The following is a 14,854-nucleotide window of genomic DNA, read 5'->3' on the forward strand; positions in this document are numbered from 1 at the left end:
GTTCTCCCTGTTCTGAGCGTATCATACTTATAATATTATGGCAGCACTGTAACAAACGTGTTCTATATTAATAACACATTTGTTACATTGGGGTCCCAATATTACAAGTAAAACAAGTTAGTTACAAATATGTATTATATATTATAACACGTTCAGAACAGTGAGAACCAATACAGAAACAAAAACCGAAGCCGCGGCTACTGTCTTCTATGAAATATTAATATCGCGAATGCAAAATCTTCTTCCTAAAAATTAAAAAAACACGCCACGACAAGACTTTGCATAAATATTATATTATATAATAAAATACAGATAAATTAAACATTGCACATACATCTATAATATACCCACAATCCTCCAGCTCCTATAGGTTTTATATAAAGGTGTATTTTTATTTTGTCTTTATTAACAAATTGATAGCATACATCACAAATATATAGGTTTTCCGTGAGCTTCATGGGTGTTCCATGGGAGTCACTTGTATTTTAATGGTGAAACATTACTATGAGTGTGTAATATTCAAAGCACTGCACTCCATCTTAGATGCACTTTTTCAGCCATATCAGTCTCACTAACTTTTCTGTGGCGAGATTTTCCAGTGTGAGAAATCTAGTGAATGTGATAAGCGTAATTGGAAGTGTTACTACACCGAAACCATTTTTTGTGTTTAAGAATGCACAGTCTGTTGTGTAAGCACACTTTGAATATAGCCCCCTACCTCCGCCGACATTGCAGCTAAGTGACGATGTGGGAAAGGTTGAGCCCACTTTTTTGTAATATATTGTCAGACCGACAGGCTGCGAGACTGGCAATGCCAAAAAGGCAATTTTTTGTTGGGTATGACAATGTTTTAAATACCAGGGGTCTGAATCTGATGTAAGAAAGGTAGTGGGAGAGAAATAGGGACAGCTTGCAGAATGTATAATAACCTGATAATGATATTCATCTTAAAGGTCTGGATTCTACCCCACTATTAAAAAGGTCTATCCTACCGCTTATCTAATTCTTTACGGATGTTAGGTAAGAGTCATTCATATCTAGGGTTAGGGGACAGAAATATACCTAGGTATCGTAGGGCTGTGTGACTGTAGGTTAAGGCCCCAGGGATGAAGAGACCTTGACATGGTAATGGGCCTATCACCATTTGGCCAAATGCTGTAACTTACTATTCAATTTTGATTTGAATCTAGCTGTGTGCTTTCAATATAGTGCAAGACTTTCTATGTGTTGTGTTAATTTTGTTTTGCCATTTCCCTATGTTTGGGGTTAATTGCCTGTGTCCCTGGAAGGCAGTAGTGCCACTGTCTGTGAGTGCTGGTTAGCACCCAGGGCTGTGAGTTTTGCAGGGTCATAGAATGTGTATCCAGTCCAGATTGAAAGTGTAGTCCATTTCTGTGTTTTGTATGTGTCTAGGGAAATTACAAAGGGTCTGTGTCACCCTTGCTTGTATCTTAGTGTGTTTGGTTGAAGGCATATATTATGTGACTCAGACTGTAGGTTAGAGACCCAGGAAGGAAGAGACCTTGATGTGGTCCTGGCCCTAACACCATTTGGCCAAATGCTCTAACTCTTCCATTTTGTATTTAGTGTAACTGTGCGCTTGCAAGAGAGTGCCAAACTTTCCATGTGTTGTGTTAATAATTTTGTTTTGTAATTTTCCCTATGAGCTTTGCACACAGGCTTGTCTGGGGTTAAATGCCTGTATACCTAAAATCTGTGCAGCTGTCTGTGACTGCTGGTGAACACCCGATGTTGCAGGTTATAGTACTCAGTCCAGTTTGAGAGTGCTGTCAATTTCCATATTTTGTTTGTCTCTCTCTCTCTCTCTCTCTCTATATATATATATATACAATTATACATATATTCTATGCATTTGTTTACAAATCTGATTCTAGGGTTATCTAAATATAGTTTTCAGCAACATGTTATTGTAAAGCTGCATTTTCTTTGATAACTTTTGTGTTTTGATTCCCCATTTTTTTAAATTTCAAATATAAACGTTGAAAAGTCTTCCCCTGCTCCTAACAATAAGAAATCCCAGTATTATCAAATTTGAAAATCATTGTGTGTATTCATATCTACTGTGTATCTGTATATGCATATGTGTATCGGTGTTTGTGTATCAGCGCGCGTGTATTCATGTTATATCACGGTGTGTACATGTCTGCCCCTAATACAATATGAGTGCTAATAATGCCAGCATCCCCGCCCGCACACGTGACTCTGGTCCTCCTCCTCCTTCTTCTCAGCATCTCTCATCCTGCAGAGACCAGAACTAGAGACACAGCCAACAGCAACAAATCCATTGCCTTTTTGCAACTGCTAGAGCCCCTGCACACCATAGCATGGCCCGGAGCCGCAAGGAGAGGAATAGCTGGGGTGAGTATGGGTACTATCACCCGAGCTAAGGGCGTCCGGACACCACCATGTCTGTTCCGGGTGCCGGGATGTACAGATGAGTAGCCATTCCTCAGTAGTATCCACCCTGGGGTTGGTGATTTACCTTCTATCCACAATACACCACCCTTATGACAGTTCTAGCGACCCTGACATCACTTTGCTTAGTGGGCCCTCCTAACATCCCTTGCCCTGGAGACCCTCCCTTTTCCCCCATGCAGTCACGATCCCTGGCTGTAGGAACTCTGACACTGTAGCTGCTCTGGGTCCCTCTCAATTCATTTTGAATGTCACTGTCCATTCCCTGGTGAACCTCCCAGTCCCTTGTTTCCATCTCTGCCCTGCAGACACTTCAGAGCCCCCCCCCCCTCCTTGTCAGGTTCTGAGCCCCAGGTACAAGGAGCAGCAGCCCCTGCCCAGCAACACCAAGCTCATAGCTATGTCTTGTGTCAGGCCCTAACAGTCATAACATTTATGGGTAATCATCTGCATGTACTCAAGGGTCCTTCTTAGGATTAGCATCTTTATCAGTATAAGCTTATTTATTTCGTTAACAATATTTCACTTGTATGCATTATTTTTAGCCATATTGTGACATTCATTATATGCATTAAGACCAATCAGTATTTACAGGCAGCTTGTTTATTTGTAAAGATAAAACTGTTGTTTGGGTTGTGTATACATTCATCTTTGCCTGGGTGTACTAGGGAACTCTGTCTAAGCTTTACCCAGCGATATATTTTTAACCTCTCCAGAATTTGGAAGTAGTGGAGATGGGCTTACTGTATTTACAGTTATGCCACTCCCTTGGTTGTAAAATACCCTTTGTCAGTGGACAAAATGAACATTTCCCATCAATGACTTTATATAGGGAGGGACTTTCAGCATTGCAGATATTTTATTAGCTATAGGGTGTAACTTTAGAGTCAAAAAGACCCAGACATGACATTATACATTCATTATAAACATTAATTTCTTTGACTCTGCCATATACACTTGTAACTTGTAACAGTGTAAGTCATTAGACTAGAGCAATGGTTTAGATATGAACATGCAATAACTTTTATTTACAGTAGAAAATGTTTATCAGCATCATTAAATTATTAACTTTGGAATGGTTATGAATAAGGACGTGTTATTAATATTTATACTGTTTGGTATTGGTCTACAAAAAAATCTTAATGGAGTGTGTGTATGAAATGACCATGCAGTTTCTCAGCAACAGGATGAACTACTTGTTCCATTATTAGACAGCAATGGATTTCTGGAACTTTGTAAGACTTTATAATCATAGTCATAGGTGGCAGAGTGGTTGCAGTAGATGTGGAAAATCAATTTTGAAAAAGATAAAAAAAACAATATGTGTAAACTAAAAACCACAAATCATGATCTCAACCAAAATAGCTTATTAGAGAGGGAGTTGAAAGGATATATCACTTGTTTTGTAGATAATTGTATGCTTTGGTAAGTCAGAATAAATTGTGTGTTTGTGTGAGGGGGGGGGGTATAGCAGTTGGGTGTACCTAGAAGTGGTAATAAATATATACTTTTATAGTATGTTATTTGTGATAAACCTTTTAAATCTTGTTAAAACAGACTCCACAATTTGTGTTGGGCTAAAATAGTTTATATTTCCATTTCAGTGCAATCCAAGCTAAAGAATTCAAAACAAACCCGGATCCATAGTTCTCTACATTTTACATCTTGTCTGAATCATGAAATATTGCATAGATCTTACCCTGACAATGACTAATCAGTGTTCTACACAGAAAATTGTGTGTCAGGTGGCATTATGAAGTACCTGGGTGGGGCAGATTAATACCTTGCACCACTATTATACAATTTGCTATGTTATGTAAATTATCCAAAGCACAAGTTAATTGCATAATTTAACATATACATTAATAATAATCTGTACAGCACACATTGAAAACAATGTAATATTACCTCATTTTAGCTTAATATTGGCTTATATTTTAGCTGGGTGTTCAGTAAAATCAACCGGGTGGTGTGCCCATTAAATAGGTCCTGGGGAGAACACTGATGATCTAAGCCAGCTGCTTATGTTCAGCACTTGTTTGTATGATCCAATAGTAAATAATTTAGCTGTGATGCACTCATCTACACATCCACATTTGCATCACATGGGTACCGACCTATGTGAGTAATTTGTGGAAAGGAAATTGTATTTTTCCATTTCTTTGAGTATATGTTGTTATTGTTGTTGTAATGTATTTATATAAATTATTGCTTAATTTTGTAATATTTTTTTTTTGTTCTTTGGCACTTTGGGTAGAAAAAATATAATGAGCTTGAAGAGCTTGGAAAACACTGGTATCTTTGAACATCCTGCAGGCCTTTTTTTTTGTATAAACATAGAAACATAGATATTGACGGCAGATAAGAGCCATAGGCCCAGCAAGTCTGCCCGACCTTACCTAACAGTATAAACTTATCTAGTTCGTAGGATAGCCTTATGCTTGTCCCATGCATTTTTAAAGTCCCCCACAGTAATTGTTGCTACTACCTCTTGAGGAAGTTTATTCCATAAATCAATCACTCTTTCTGTAAAGAAGTTCTTCCTCAAATTACTCCTGAATCTACTACCCTTTAGCTTGAGCTCATGACCAATTGTTCTTGAATTTTCCATTTTATGTAAAATACCCACAGCCTCAGTTTTACTAAACCCTTTAATATAAGTTTAAATGCTTGTTGCATACTTTTAATTTAAGGGGACATTATACTCAAATTTGTTGCATGGGAAAGAGCAGCATTTACATATACCAAAATATATATTTTTTTTGCCTTAAAAAAGTTAACTATAAGCAGTTTTAAATTAAAGTGATGGATAAATCCTATAGCTACAAATAATGGGGACTTTCAGCCATGAAGTATAAAAAAACTTCATGCTGAAAGATCCTTTAAATTTAGTGCCTACGGCCGCCCAGGACAAAACGCTATTTATTCAGTGAGGTGACGTCTCCACCTCCTAGCCAATAGCTGTGCGGGCCAATCGGCATTATGCAGGATGGCTAGCATGCTATTGGCAAAGAGTGTTTTGCCGTGGGCAGACGGAGGTGTTCAGTTCGGCTTTATTTGTAGTACTGGTAAATCCTAGTGTTTCAGAAAAGCTAGAATTTACCATCACTTTAAATTGAAACTAATAGGGGAGTTCTGGCGTTGTACTACTTACTTGTGCTCACTAACTTAAAAGGACAACTGCTTTTACTTTATTTGTGGAAAGGGACATGCCCGTGAAAAAATATCAATGCTTTAGGCAGCTCAGGAAAATGAGTTAAAAGAAAAATAAATACATTTTGAATCACCCTAATTTAGATAAACAGAGAAAAACTTTAAATACAATGTCCCAATAAAACTGTTGTTCCACTCCATCCTTAATACAGCTTAGGAAAAAAATTAAAGAGCCATTCAAATGAAAAAACACTAGCGACACTGCAACTCTTTGTGTTTAACCCCCAAAGTACCACATGGGAACTGCAGAGAACTGCTTGTCCTTAGTGGAAACAGCCGCTGGCCCAATCTGCAGCAGCAGAAGCACAGCTGGGTCATACAAATAACACTGCTGATTGGGCCATTGGCAGTTTCCACTCTGGACCAATGTTCAACTACTTTTTTTGGGGTGGTGGTGGGGGGGTAAACACATAGGACTAGTGAAGTTATAACATTTTGTTGCTCATGAGCGTTAACTGCGCTCAAGGCAAAACAGCGCTCCCGGGATAGCACTGGTATTACAAGTTGAAAGTAAAAAGTTACCACGCAGTCAAAAGACTCAGGTGCACTAACTTCAGGACTTTGGATATCACGACTGCGCTCTTCCTCTTCCCATAGGCTTCTATGGGGCATGCTAAAGAAAGCTTTTTCTATTTATCGCTTGTGAGCTAATCCAAAACTGCGCTAGACCAACTGCGCTAAAGGGAAAAGTGCGTTAGGAGTACTTAACATTTCTATGTCCTTTTATGAGAAATTATTTTGTTTAAATTGGAAAAAAATAATAATAAAAAAATAATATATATATATATATATATATATATATATAAATATTATATATTAAATTTAAACAAAATAATTTCTAAGCTACTAGCCAGCCCACCACACTCACTAACCCTCTTTTCATATGTTTAGATATCATTGTGAAGTATTTTTTTAATATTGTTTATGTTTTATATCATAAATTAAATAATGCTACATACAGTAATAAATTAACAAAAATAAGTGCATAGCAGTTAGCAACATCAACTAGGGTTCTGGTGAAGGCAACAACTGGACATTTAAATGTTGTTGAACTGAGAGAAAGCAGAGTGTTGACATTAATGTGAGGTCATAGCAGACCTGGAAAAATTGTTTTATAATTATCATCTCATCATCTATCTTTCTTCACTGCTTCCTCTCTCCATCTCTCTTTTTACCCTCTCCCTTTTCTCTCAGGCCTTATCTTCTCTTTACACTCTTTCTCTCTCCTTTCTCATATTTCTTCACTCTTTTTTTTCTCCACTTTTTCATAACGCTATCTTTTTCTCCACTCTTACTTTTCCTCTCCAATCTCTCTCTGCCCCTGTATACCCTCTCAGAAGTAACAGTCTAAGCACTAATGATGTCCCTATAGCCCTAGAGGAATATTATATCCTTGCTCTTTCATGGATCTTTAATATCTCTTTAGATAATATTTGTAGCAGGTAGTCCAAAATTCACTTACTAACTTTCACTCGTCACTGTTACATTTTCACTTGCCAATGACTAGTGGCTAGTGGAAATTTTGAGCTCTGTATATATATATATATATATATATATATATATATATACACACTGGTCAGCCAAGACATTGAACCTACTGACAGGTGAAGTGAATAACACTGATTATATCGTCATAATGGCACCTGTCAAGGGGTGGAATCAATTAGGCAGCAAGTGAAAAGTCAACTCTTGAATTTCATGTTTTGGAAGCAGGAAAAATGGGCAAGCAAAAAAATCTGAGTGACTTTGACAAGGACCAAATAGTGATAACTAGATGACTGGGTCAGTGTATCTTTAAAACGGCAAGTCTTGTGGGGTGTTCCTGGTACTCAGTGGTTAGTACCTACCAAAAGTGGTGCAAGGAAGGGCAACCAGTGAATCACATACATACACACACACACATACACACACATACATATATATATATATATATATATACATACACCTATACACACGTAATACGTATATATATATATTTATATAAATATATGTATATATATGTGTGTGTAAAAAAATGGGGGTTTGTGGTCCCGTAAAATGGAATATCTTTTGGATAACCTTGTTGTACACAATGGGTTAATTAGGAAGTAACTATCCAAAAATGTGCCTTAACATTATAATGTACAAATATACACAACAACCTATACTAGATAGGTAAAGAAAAAGAGGAATGCTATTTAGCTCATGATTGGGTTTTTAAAAATAAAACTTAGCGTTTATTAGTGATTGTTTTAAAAAGACAGCATGAAAACAGTAGAGTAACTGCTGCCACCGAAATAGGTACCCTTTGTCTGAGGGTATATGGTAGTCAGCAAATAAGGATTACTACTATAAAGTACAGTTAGTGTTATGGGATTTTTCGGTTTAGGAATGTATTAAGAAATATAAGGTCATTGAGTAATGATACAGATACTACTTATTACTAAGCTAAGTGCATAAGGGAAAAAGTTCCTCCCACGTTATCTGCTCCCCCGTTATAAACCCATTTTTTGGACTAACAAACATAATTTTTAACAAAAACAACTGGTTACACAACAAGACAGAAAGCTAGTTAAAACATGAGAAAGGGGTCTTTGTGAAACTTGTTTTTTAACCCTTACCTTTCAGGTCTCAAGGCACGCTATTTCTTCTAGCGCTATTTGGGCTTTTGCCAGAGCGAAACCCATAGCATTCAACTTGTAAAATAAACCATGTTTAGCGCATTTGCGATATTCATTGAAAGTAATGTGCGCACTAGAATGATGTCGGCCTTGATAAACCTCTGCTAAATCTGATTTACCATGGATATCAATTTGGCCGCTAATTTTGGTGATAGTGCTATCGCATCCTTTGCTAGCATTAGTACGCCACTTATCTAATAACTAATCTTGGCCAATGACTTGCAGGGTCAAATTAAAGCATTTAATATTTTTCACTGTAATTTTTAAGCTTGAATGAATCAGAGGATACAATTAAAAATAAATCTTTAACTTCTATTATCAAATGCACTTCTTTCTTTTAGTATTCTTTGTTAAAACCTAGAGCCAAGAGCATACTGATGTAGACTCAGGAACATGCATGTGCTTTGATCAATTGTGCAATTTTGTTTGCAACAATGTTTGTACGAATGTTATTCATACAGTGTGCAACACAGATGCATGCTCCTGAACCTTAATTAGTGTTCTGTTGTGCAAAGGATCTCATTTTTAATTGAGGATATCAAAAGAAAGTAGTAAATTTGATAAAATAAGTAAATTGGAAAATTGTTGCTATAGAATAGCATATCAGCCAAGTCTAAAAGTTTTTAAAACAAATGAATATTCATTTTACTGCAATTGTTTATCAATGAAATAAACTCCATCCATCATTTGCTGTATTTAGAGGAGCCAATCTGGGTTTTAGTCTGCAGACAACAAGACTGGCCACTGTCATAATGTTAATATAAAATAGAGTGACCAGAAGTCCCATTTCTAACAGGATTTTCATGTTTTTTAGCACACTATGGCCTCTATTTATGTAAGGTCTGGCGGACCTTATCCAACAGTGCGGATCAGGTCCGCCAGACCTCGCTGAATACGGAGAGCGTATTGCAAGAGCTGCTGGTGCAACGCCGCCCCCTGCAGACTCGCTGCCAATGGGCCGCCAGCAGAGGGGTGTCAATCATCCTGATCATACTTGATCGGGTTGAATTGCGGCGATGTCTGTCCGCCTGCTCAGAGCAGGCGGACAGGTTATGGAGCAGTGGTCTTTGTGACCGCTGCTTCATAACTGCTGTTTCTGGCGATTCTGCAGACTCGCCAGAAACAGGGGCCATCAAGCTCCATCCGGAGCTTGATAGATAGGCCCCTATGCCTTTGTTCCCAGAACTTTTTCAAGAGATTTCTCATTTTTTTATCATGGCTGTTTACTTATTTTACTTTTTATTATATATGCGCAATGCTCATGCTGTTATTATTTTTATGTATATAGCAGCAATATGAGATGCAATATCTTTAGCTGTCAGCAGCCCTGCAGCTAGGGAACTATAGTTCCCTGCATCCTGCAGTGGAGGACACATGTAAAAGGAAGTGATTGGGAGTGGAAGATAGCAGTTAAACATTAGAGAGAGAGTTGAAAAGCAGACAGGGCTCAACAGGTGAGATTACTCTGTGAGTTGAATGTTAATAACTATTAATGTATTTTATTGTGAGATGATATCTGTTGTAAATATTATATTTATATTGCCAGATGTTTTAGGATGCGAGAGAGGTAGAAGAAACACCTTTCAAAATATAAAATGAGGAGGGCCATAATATTAATAGTTATGCCTGGTATATATTGTTATCAGTAATTCATCCTTTTCATTTTGAGGATGTTGCGTGTCGTCAATGAAGCAATGAAGTGTCCCAGCCCCCCCCCCCCCCCAGATCTGGTCAACCCTATTATAAAGTACATTGTTTTGCAGTTTTTATTAGCTAAAGCCAATTAGGGACATATATGGAGCAGAGTAAGCCTTGAGAGGTCACCAGGGTGCATTTTAAGTTTTAAAAATTAGAAAATCTCGAATTTTCAGAGCTAAATTACATAAAAAAGGGGGCAAAAAAAAGAAAAAGAAATAAAGAAAATATATTGCAAAGGTGTTTCATTACGCATAACTCAACATTTTATATAAAAATCTTAAAGGGACATTAAGCCCAAAATTTTCCTTTCATGATTCAGATCAGATAGAGCATGCTATTTTAAGCAACTTTCTAATTTATTCCTATTATCAATTTATCTTAATTCTCTTGTTATCTTTATTTAAAAAGCAGGAATTTTACGAGCCAGACCATTTTAGGTTCAACACCATGGCTAGCGCTTGCTCATTGGTGGCAACATTTAGCAAACCAATAAGCAAGCATAACCCAGGTTTTGAACCAAAAATGGGCCAGCTCTTAAACTTTACATTCCTGCTTTTAAAATAAAGATTGATAATAGGAGTAAATTAGAAAGTTTCTTAAAATTGCATGCTCTATCTGAATCATTTAAGAAAAAAATTGGGTTTAGTGTCCCTTTAAGGTGTTTACTGTCCCTTTAAGGTTAAGGTCGCATTCCATTTTGAGGGTAAGTTGAGATTTCCATTCCTGGACTGTGGGTCTTCCTACCTTCTTCCAGTAACGTGGGATAATCACTTTTGTGCTGTTTATGAGGAATTGGAGAAGCTTATTTTGAAGTTTATGCCAGATCCTGGCTTCTGTGCGCAGCTCCAGGATACTATGAAGAAGTGGCTTAGTGGTGTTGTTGCGCTATTTCTCTCCCAGCTTGTTCTACAAGGAAGATTTGATTTGTAGTTAGAGTGGTGGCTAAGGTGGAGTGCAGCTTTAATTGAAGTAATAATATTTAGCATACAGTGACCTGTGCTAAAGGCAGTGCCACCTGTGACCTTAGCATCGGAAATTACCCTGCAGGGGTTTTGGCACCAAGGCCTCTGGGGGAGTTTTTAAAAGATCCGTACTAATGCCAGTCCAGTGCTTGGTGATTCTTTATGGATAGCCTGATGTCCCTTACCTGTTTCCTTGATCCTGACCCTGGCTTGTATTCTGATATGCTTTTTGCGTCATCCTTGCCTGTTCTACTGACTGACTACCTGGCTCTTAACTTTTGGAATGTAACTGTGTGGACAATTTGACTTTTGTCTGCTAATCTGGACCTGAATCCTAGCCTTGTTCCTGACTGCTCTGCTGATTACTCTATACATTCTAACATCTGCTACTGGTGTTTATTAAGTGGTTATCCCGATCTGCACTTGTCCTGGGCCTCCAGTTAATCTCCTGTGGTACTGGTACCAGACTTAAACCAAAGTAACTGCCTTGTTACCTTATATAATCACCAAATCAATATGGAGTGGAGATGGCAAACATTATTAGTAGCCTGTCAAAAACGGACTGCTTTTAGCTACTCAATGCAAGAGTTAAATTTATTACAAAGGGTAGAAGGACTTCAGGCTCAGTCACAGGCTGCTTTGGAATCTCTCAGTGTTGGATTCATTTATTGCTGAAGGGTCTTGTCAGACAGTTACCTCTTGGAATCAGCAGTTAGGACATATGAATTTCCCTGAGCCGAATCTGCCTTTACCTGAGAGATTTGGAGGTGATAGGCAGCAGTTCTGTACATTCATTACTGCCTGTCACATGTTGTTTTCATTTAAACCTGGGACTTATGCTACAGACATTCTTAAGGATTGCTCTGCCATAGCTTGACTGACAGTTGAACATAATCTGATACAAAGAAATAGTGATGTACTCAATACCTGGGACTACCACATAATGATTCTCATTTTGCTTCCTCGGATCAGATGGCCTTAAGATCTTTAAAGCAAAGTAAAAAGGTCAGTGGAGGACTATGTTTGTGACTTCTGATTCATTTCCAGTGAAGTGACACCAACTGGAATGCTCCAGCCTTACTTGATCAGTTTTGTCTGGGCCTTTCTGAACAACTTATGGATGAGTTGGCTAGAATGAGATCACTATCTGATTTGGAGAGTATGATTTCCCTTGTTATCCAGATTGCTAAATGATTTTGTGAAAGACAGCAGAAGAGCCAACATGATAGATTAGCCTCACAGTACTTTTCTCCTTCTGAACCCAGTTCTGCCTCTTCTCCTGCTTTTGCCTCTGAGACTTTGTCAGTAGAGGAACCTTTGCAGATCGGAGTTATCAAGGGGCACGTTTCCTCTTCAGAGCATAATAAATAAATATGAGCTTATGTTTTTATTGTGGGAAGGCCGGTCATTTTCTTCACACCTTTCCAGTGAGGCCTAAGAAAGATCCTAAAGAAGTTAAAGTGGAGTCTGTATCTGTATTCCTTAACACTACTGTTTCTGAAAGAGACTGCTCCTTTGTCTGTGATTTTGGGCCTTAAGCATAAAGAGACTTCACAATTTAATATTCTGGCATCTCAATTATTCATTGTGGTTTTAGGATAACCTTGGTTAATTCTATAATAAATTGGAGTACTGATAGCATTACTTTTGCCTTTGTTTTTTTGTCAAGAATTTTGTTGACTTTCCCAATCTGCTGTATTTTGGGGGTGTATCGCTAAGTATAATCTATCTCTAAACAATATAGATACTTTTGTGATGTTTTTGAGAAGAAGCTGATCTGGTTGCAGGAGCATCAATTCCTTATGGTGGAATTTTTCCTCTGTCTGCAAATGAATTACATAATTTAAAGGATTATATTGATAAACACTTGACAAATACTGTATATTCCAAGGTTATAGGCTGTTATAAATGCTTACATTTGGAGGAAAAGACCTCCCAGAATGGCAAAGTCCACATTAATGACCCCTAAACACTTAGGCGGATTGAGTGTTTCGGACATAAGGCTATATCGCGTAGCTACATTTCTGCACAAAATCCTAGAATGGTGTACCTTAGATGAAACTGACTGCAAACTTTGGATACGACTAGAGCATGACATGACTGATTATCCCCAATCGGAAGTTGTTGCTGGATATCACCCTCTTGTTGACCCCCTTTAATTAATACTTACCCAATAATGTGCAAGACTTTCGAGGTTTGGACGAAGTTGATATCCAAACATTCTGCATTGTCTACAATCCCCTCACCTTTAACCCCGATACTTAACAATCTCAGATTTCCAGAAGGATTACTAATAACCCCAAAATGTATAAATAATATACACCACCTTTTTCCAATATAGACATTATTAGATTCTACCCGAATGTTATCTAGTGATATGATGGCGACTTTTGTGAATATTGCAATTTCACTAATTGGTTTAGATATTCCCAACTATACCATTTTTTGTATATCACAAAGGAAGACCTATATGGGTCTGCTTACCCCCTTTGAGAAATTCTGCTGTACCGAGATGACACAGAGACACAGGATATCGCTAATTTACATGTCTATTATATCACTCAGCAGTCCGACACTACCCGTCTATGTTACCTCCTGGCACAGGGAGTTACCCTTCACATTATCAGTAAAGGAATGGTGCACACTTTTCTCTAAGACAGCAAAATCTTCTCATTTGCCTCCTTTCCAAGAAACAAACTACAAATTTTCATTAAGATGGTACCTCATACCTCAGAAACTCAAACATATTTGGTGCTTCTGATTGTTACTGGAGAGGTTGTAATACAATAGGTTTGCCTTTTCAAATTTGGTGGGACTGTTCCAAATTCTGGCAAGATGTGTGCACATCCATCAACAATATACTTAATTGTAGGCTTTCCCTTGACCATTTATCTTTCCTTTTTAATAAAACTCCCAAGCTTAACTCAAAAGTACACATCTCTCCTATAGATAGCTATAAACAGCACTCAACAATTAATTCCCAAACTCTGGAAAAAAGATACACCTCCTACACTAGCTATGTGGACAAATCAACTACAAACTAACTTGTCACTTGAACAATACTTCTACTTCATCACTGACAATCTTGAGTTTTATTATGACATGATGTTTCTTTAGGAATCTAGGCCACAGGCCAGAAGGTAAAACTCCATGTCATTCCTAGTGCCTCTCCTTTAAGACCAACACCTGCTACCTAGTCCACCCCAGACATTACCTACAATATTTCCTTTAGCTCCTGTATGGAAACACCTCATTACATCTTATGTTTAACCCTCACATAATAAATGTGGTTTTACTCTGCCAAAGTTAGGTTAACAATATATACTTCTCTGTTATTAGCCTATGTTTATTCTAAGACTGAATCCTGTATCTCTTATTTCTGCATTCACGCAAGATATTTTATTGGACTTAGGTTTCTTTTTTTTCTTTTTCTCTCCCTTTTTTCTTTTATCTTTATCAGCTTCTTTCCTTTAATATTGCTTCACTAGAGTAGTAATTTTATTATTGTTTTCTAGTTCTGGCTTTTATAGCACAATGGACAAATGAAGTCATGTGACCTTTTCCTTAATAATCAGCAGTGCCTTTATCCACTTGTCTAGTCTACATATGGAAAATTTGTTTTGCCACTGATTTAACACACCTGTATTTGTTATATATTCTGAATTAAAGATTTTAAAAATATAATAAAAATTAACTTCACCAAGGGGTTTAATAGGTCCTCTACGTCTCCACTGGAGCTGTATATTTTTTTCTTGAGAAGAATGATGGAGGCCTATAACCATGTGTGGATTACAGATCGATCAAAAGCATTGCTGTTTGTAAAATGTATCCATTATCTTTAAATGTTAGACAGAATTAAAGGAGCTTATGTTTACTCTAAAATTG

At 37.5% G+C, this 14,854-nt stretch overlaps 1 protein-coding gene across 1 annotated transcript in view; it reads left to right on the forward strand.

The window, feature by feature from the left end:
• The first annotated feature begins 2,237 nt into the window (after positions 1-2,237).
• ATL1 (atlastin GTPase 1) overlaps positions 2,238-14,854 on the forward strand; it is a 343,474-nt gene continuing 330,857 nt past the window's right edge. The window contains exon 1 of the mRNA XM_053697651.1: positions 2,238-2,379. Coding sequence (XP_053553626.1) covers positions 2,346-2,379 — 34 coding nt within the window. The 5' untranslated portion in view covers positions 2,238-2,345. The remainder of the gene's footprint in view (positions 2,380-14,854) is intronic.

Source organism: Bombina bombina, chromosome 1 (assembly GCF_027579735.1).
Source record: "Bombina bombina isolate aBomBom1 chromosome 1, aBomBom1.pri, whole genome shotgun sequence".
Lineage (NCBI taxonomy): Eukaryota > Metazoa > Chordata > Amphibia > Anura > Bombinatoridae > Bombina > Bombina bombina.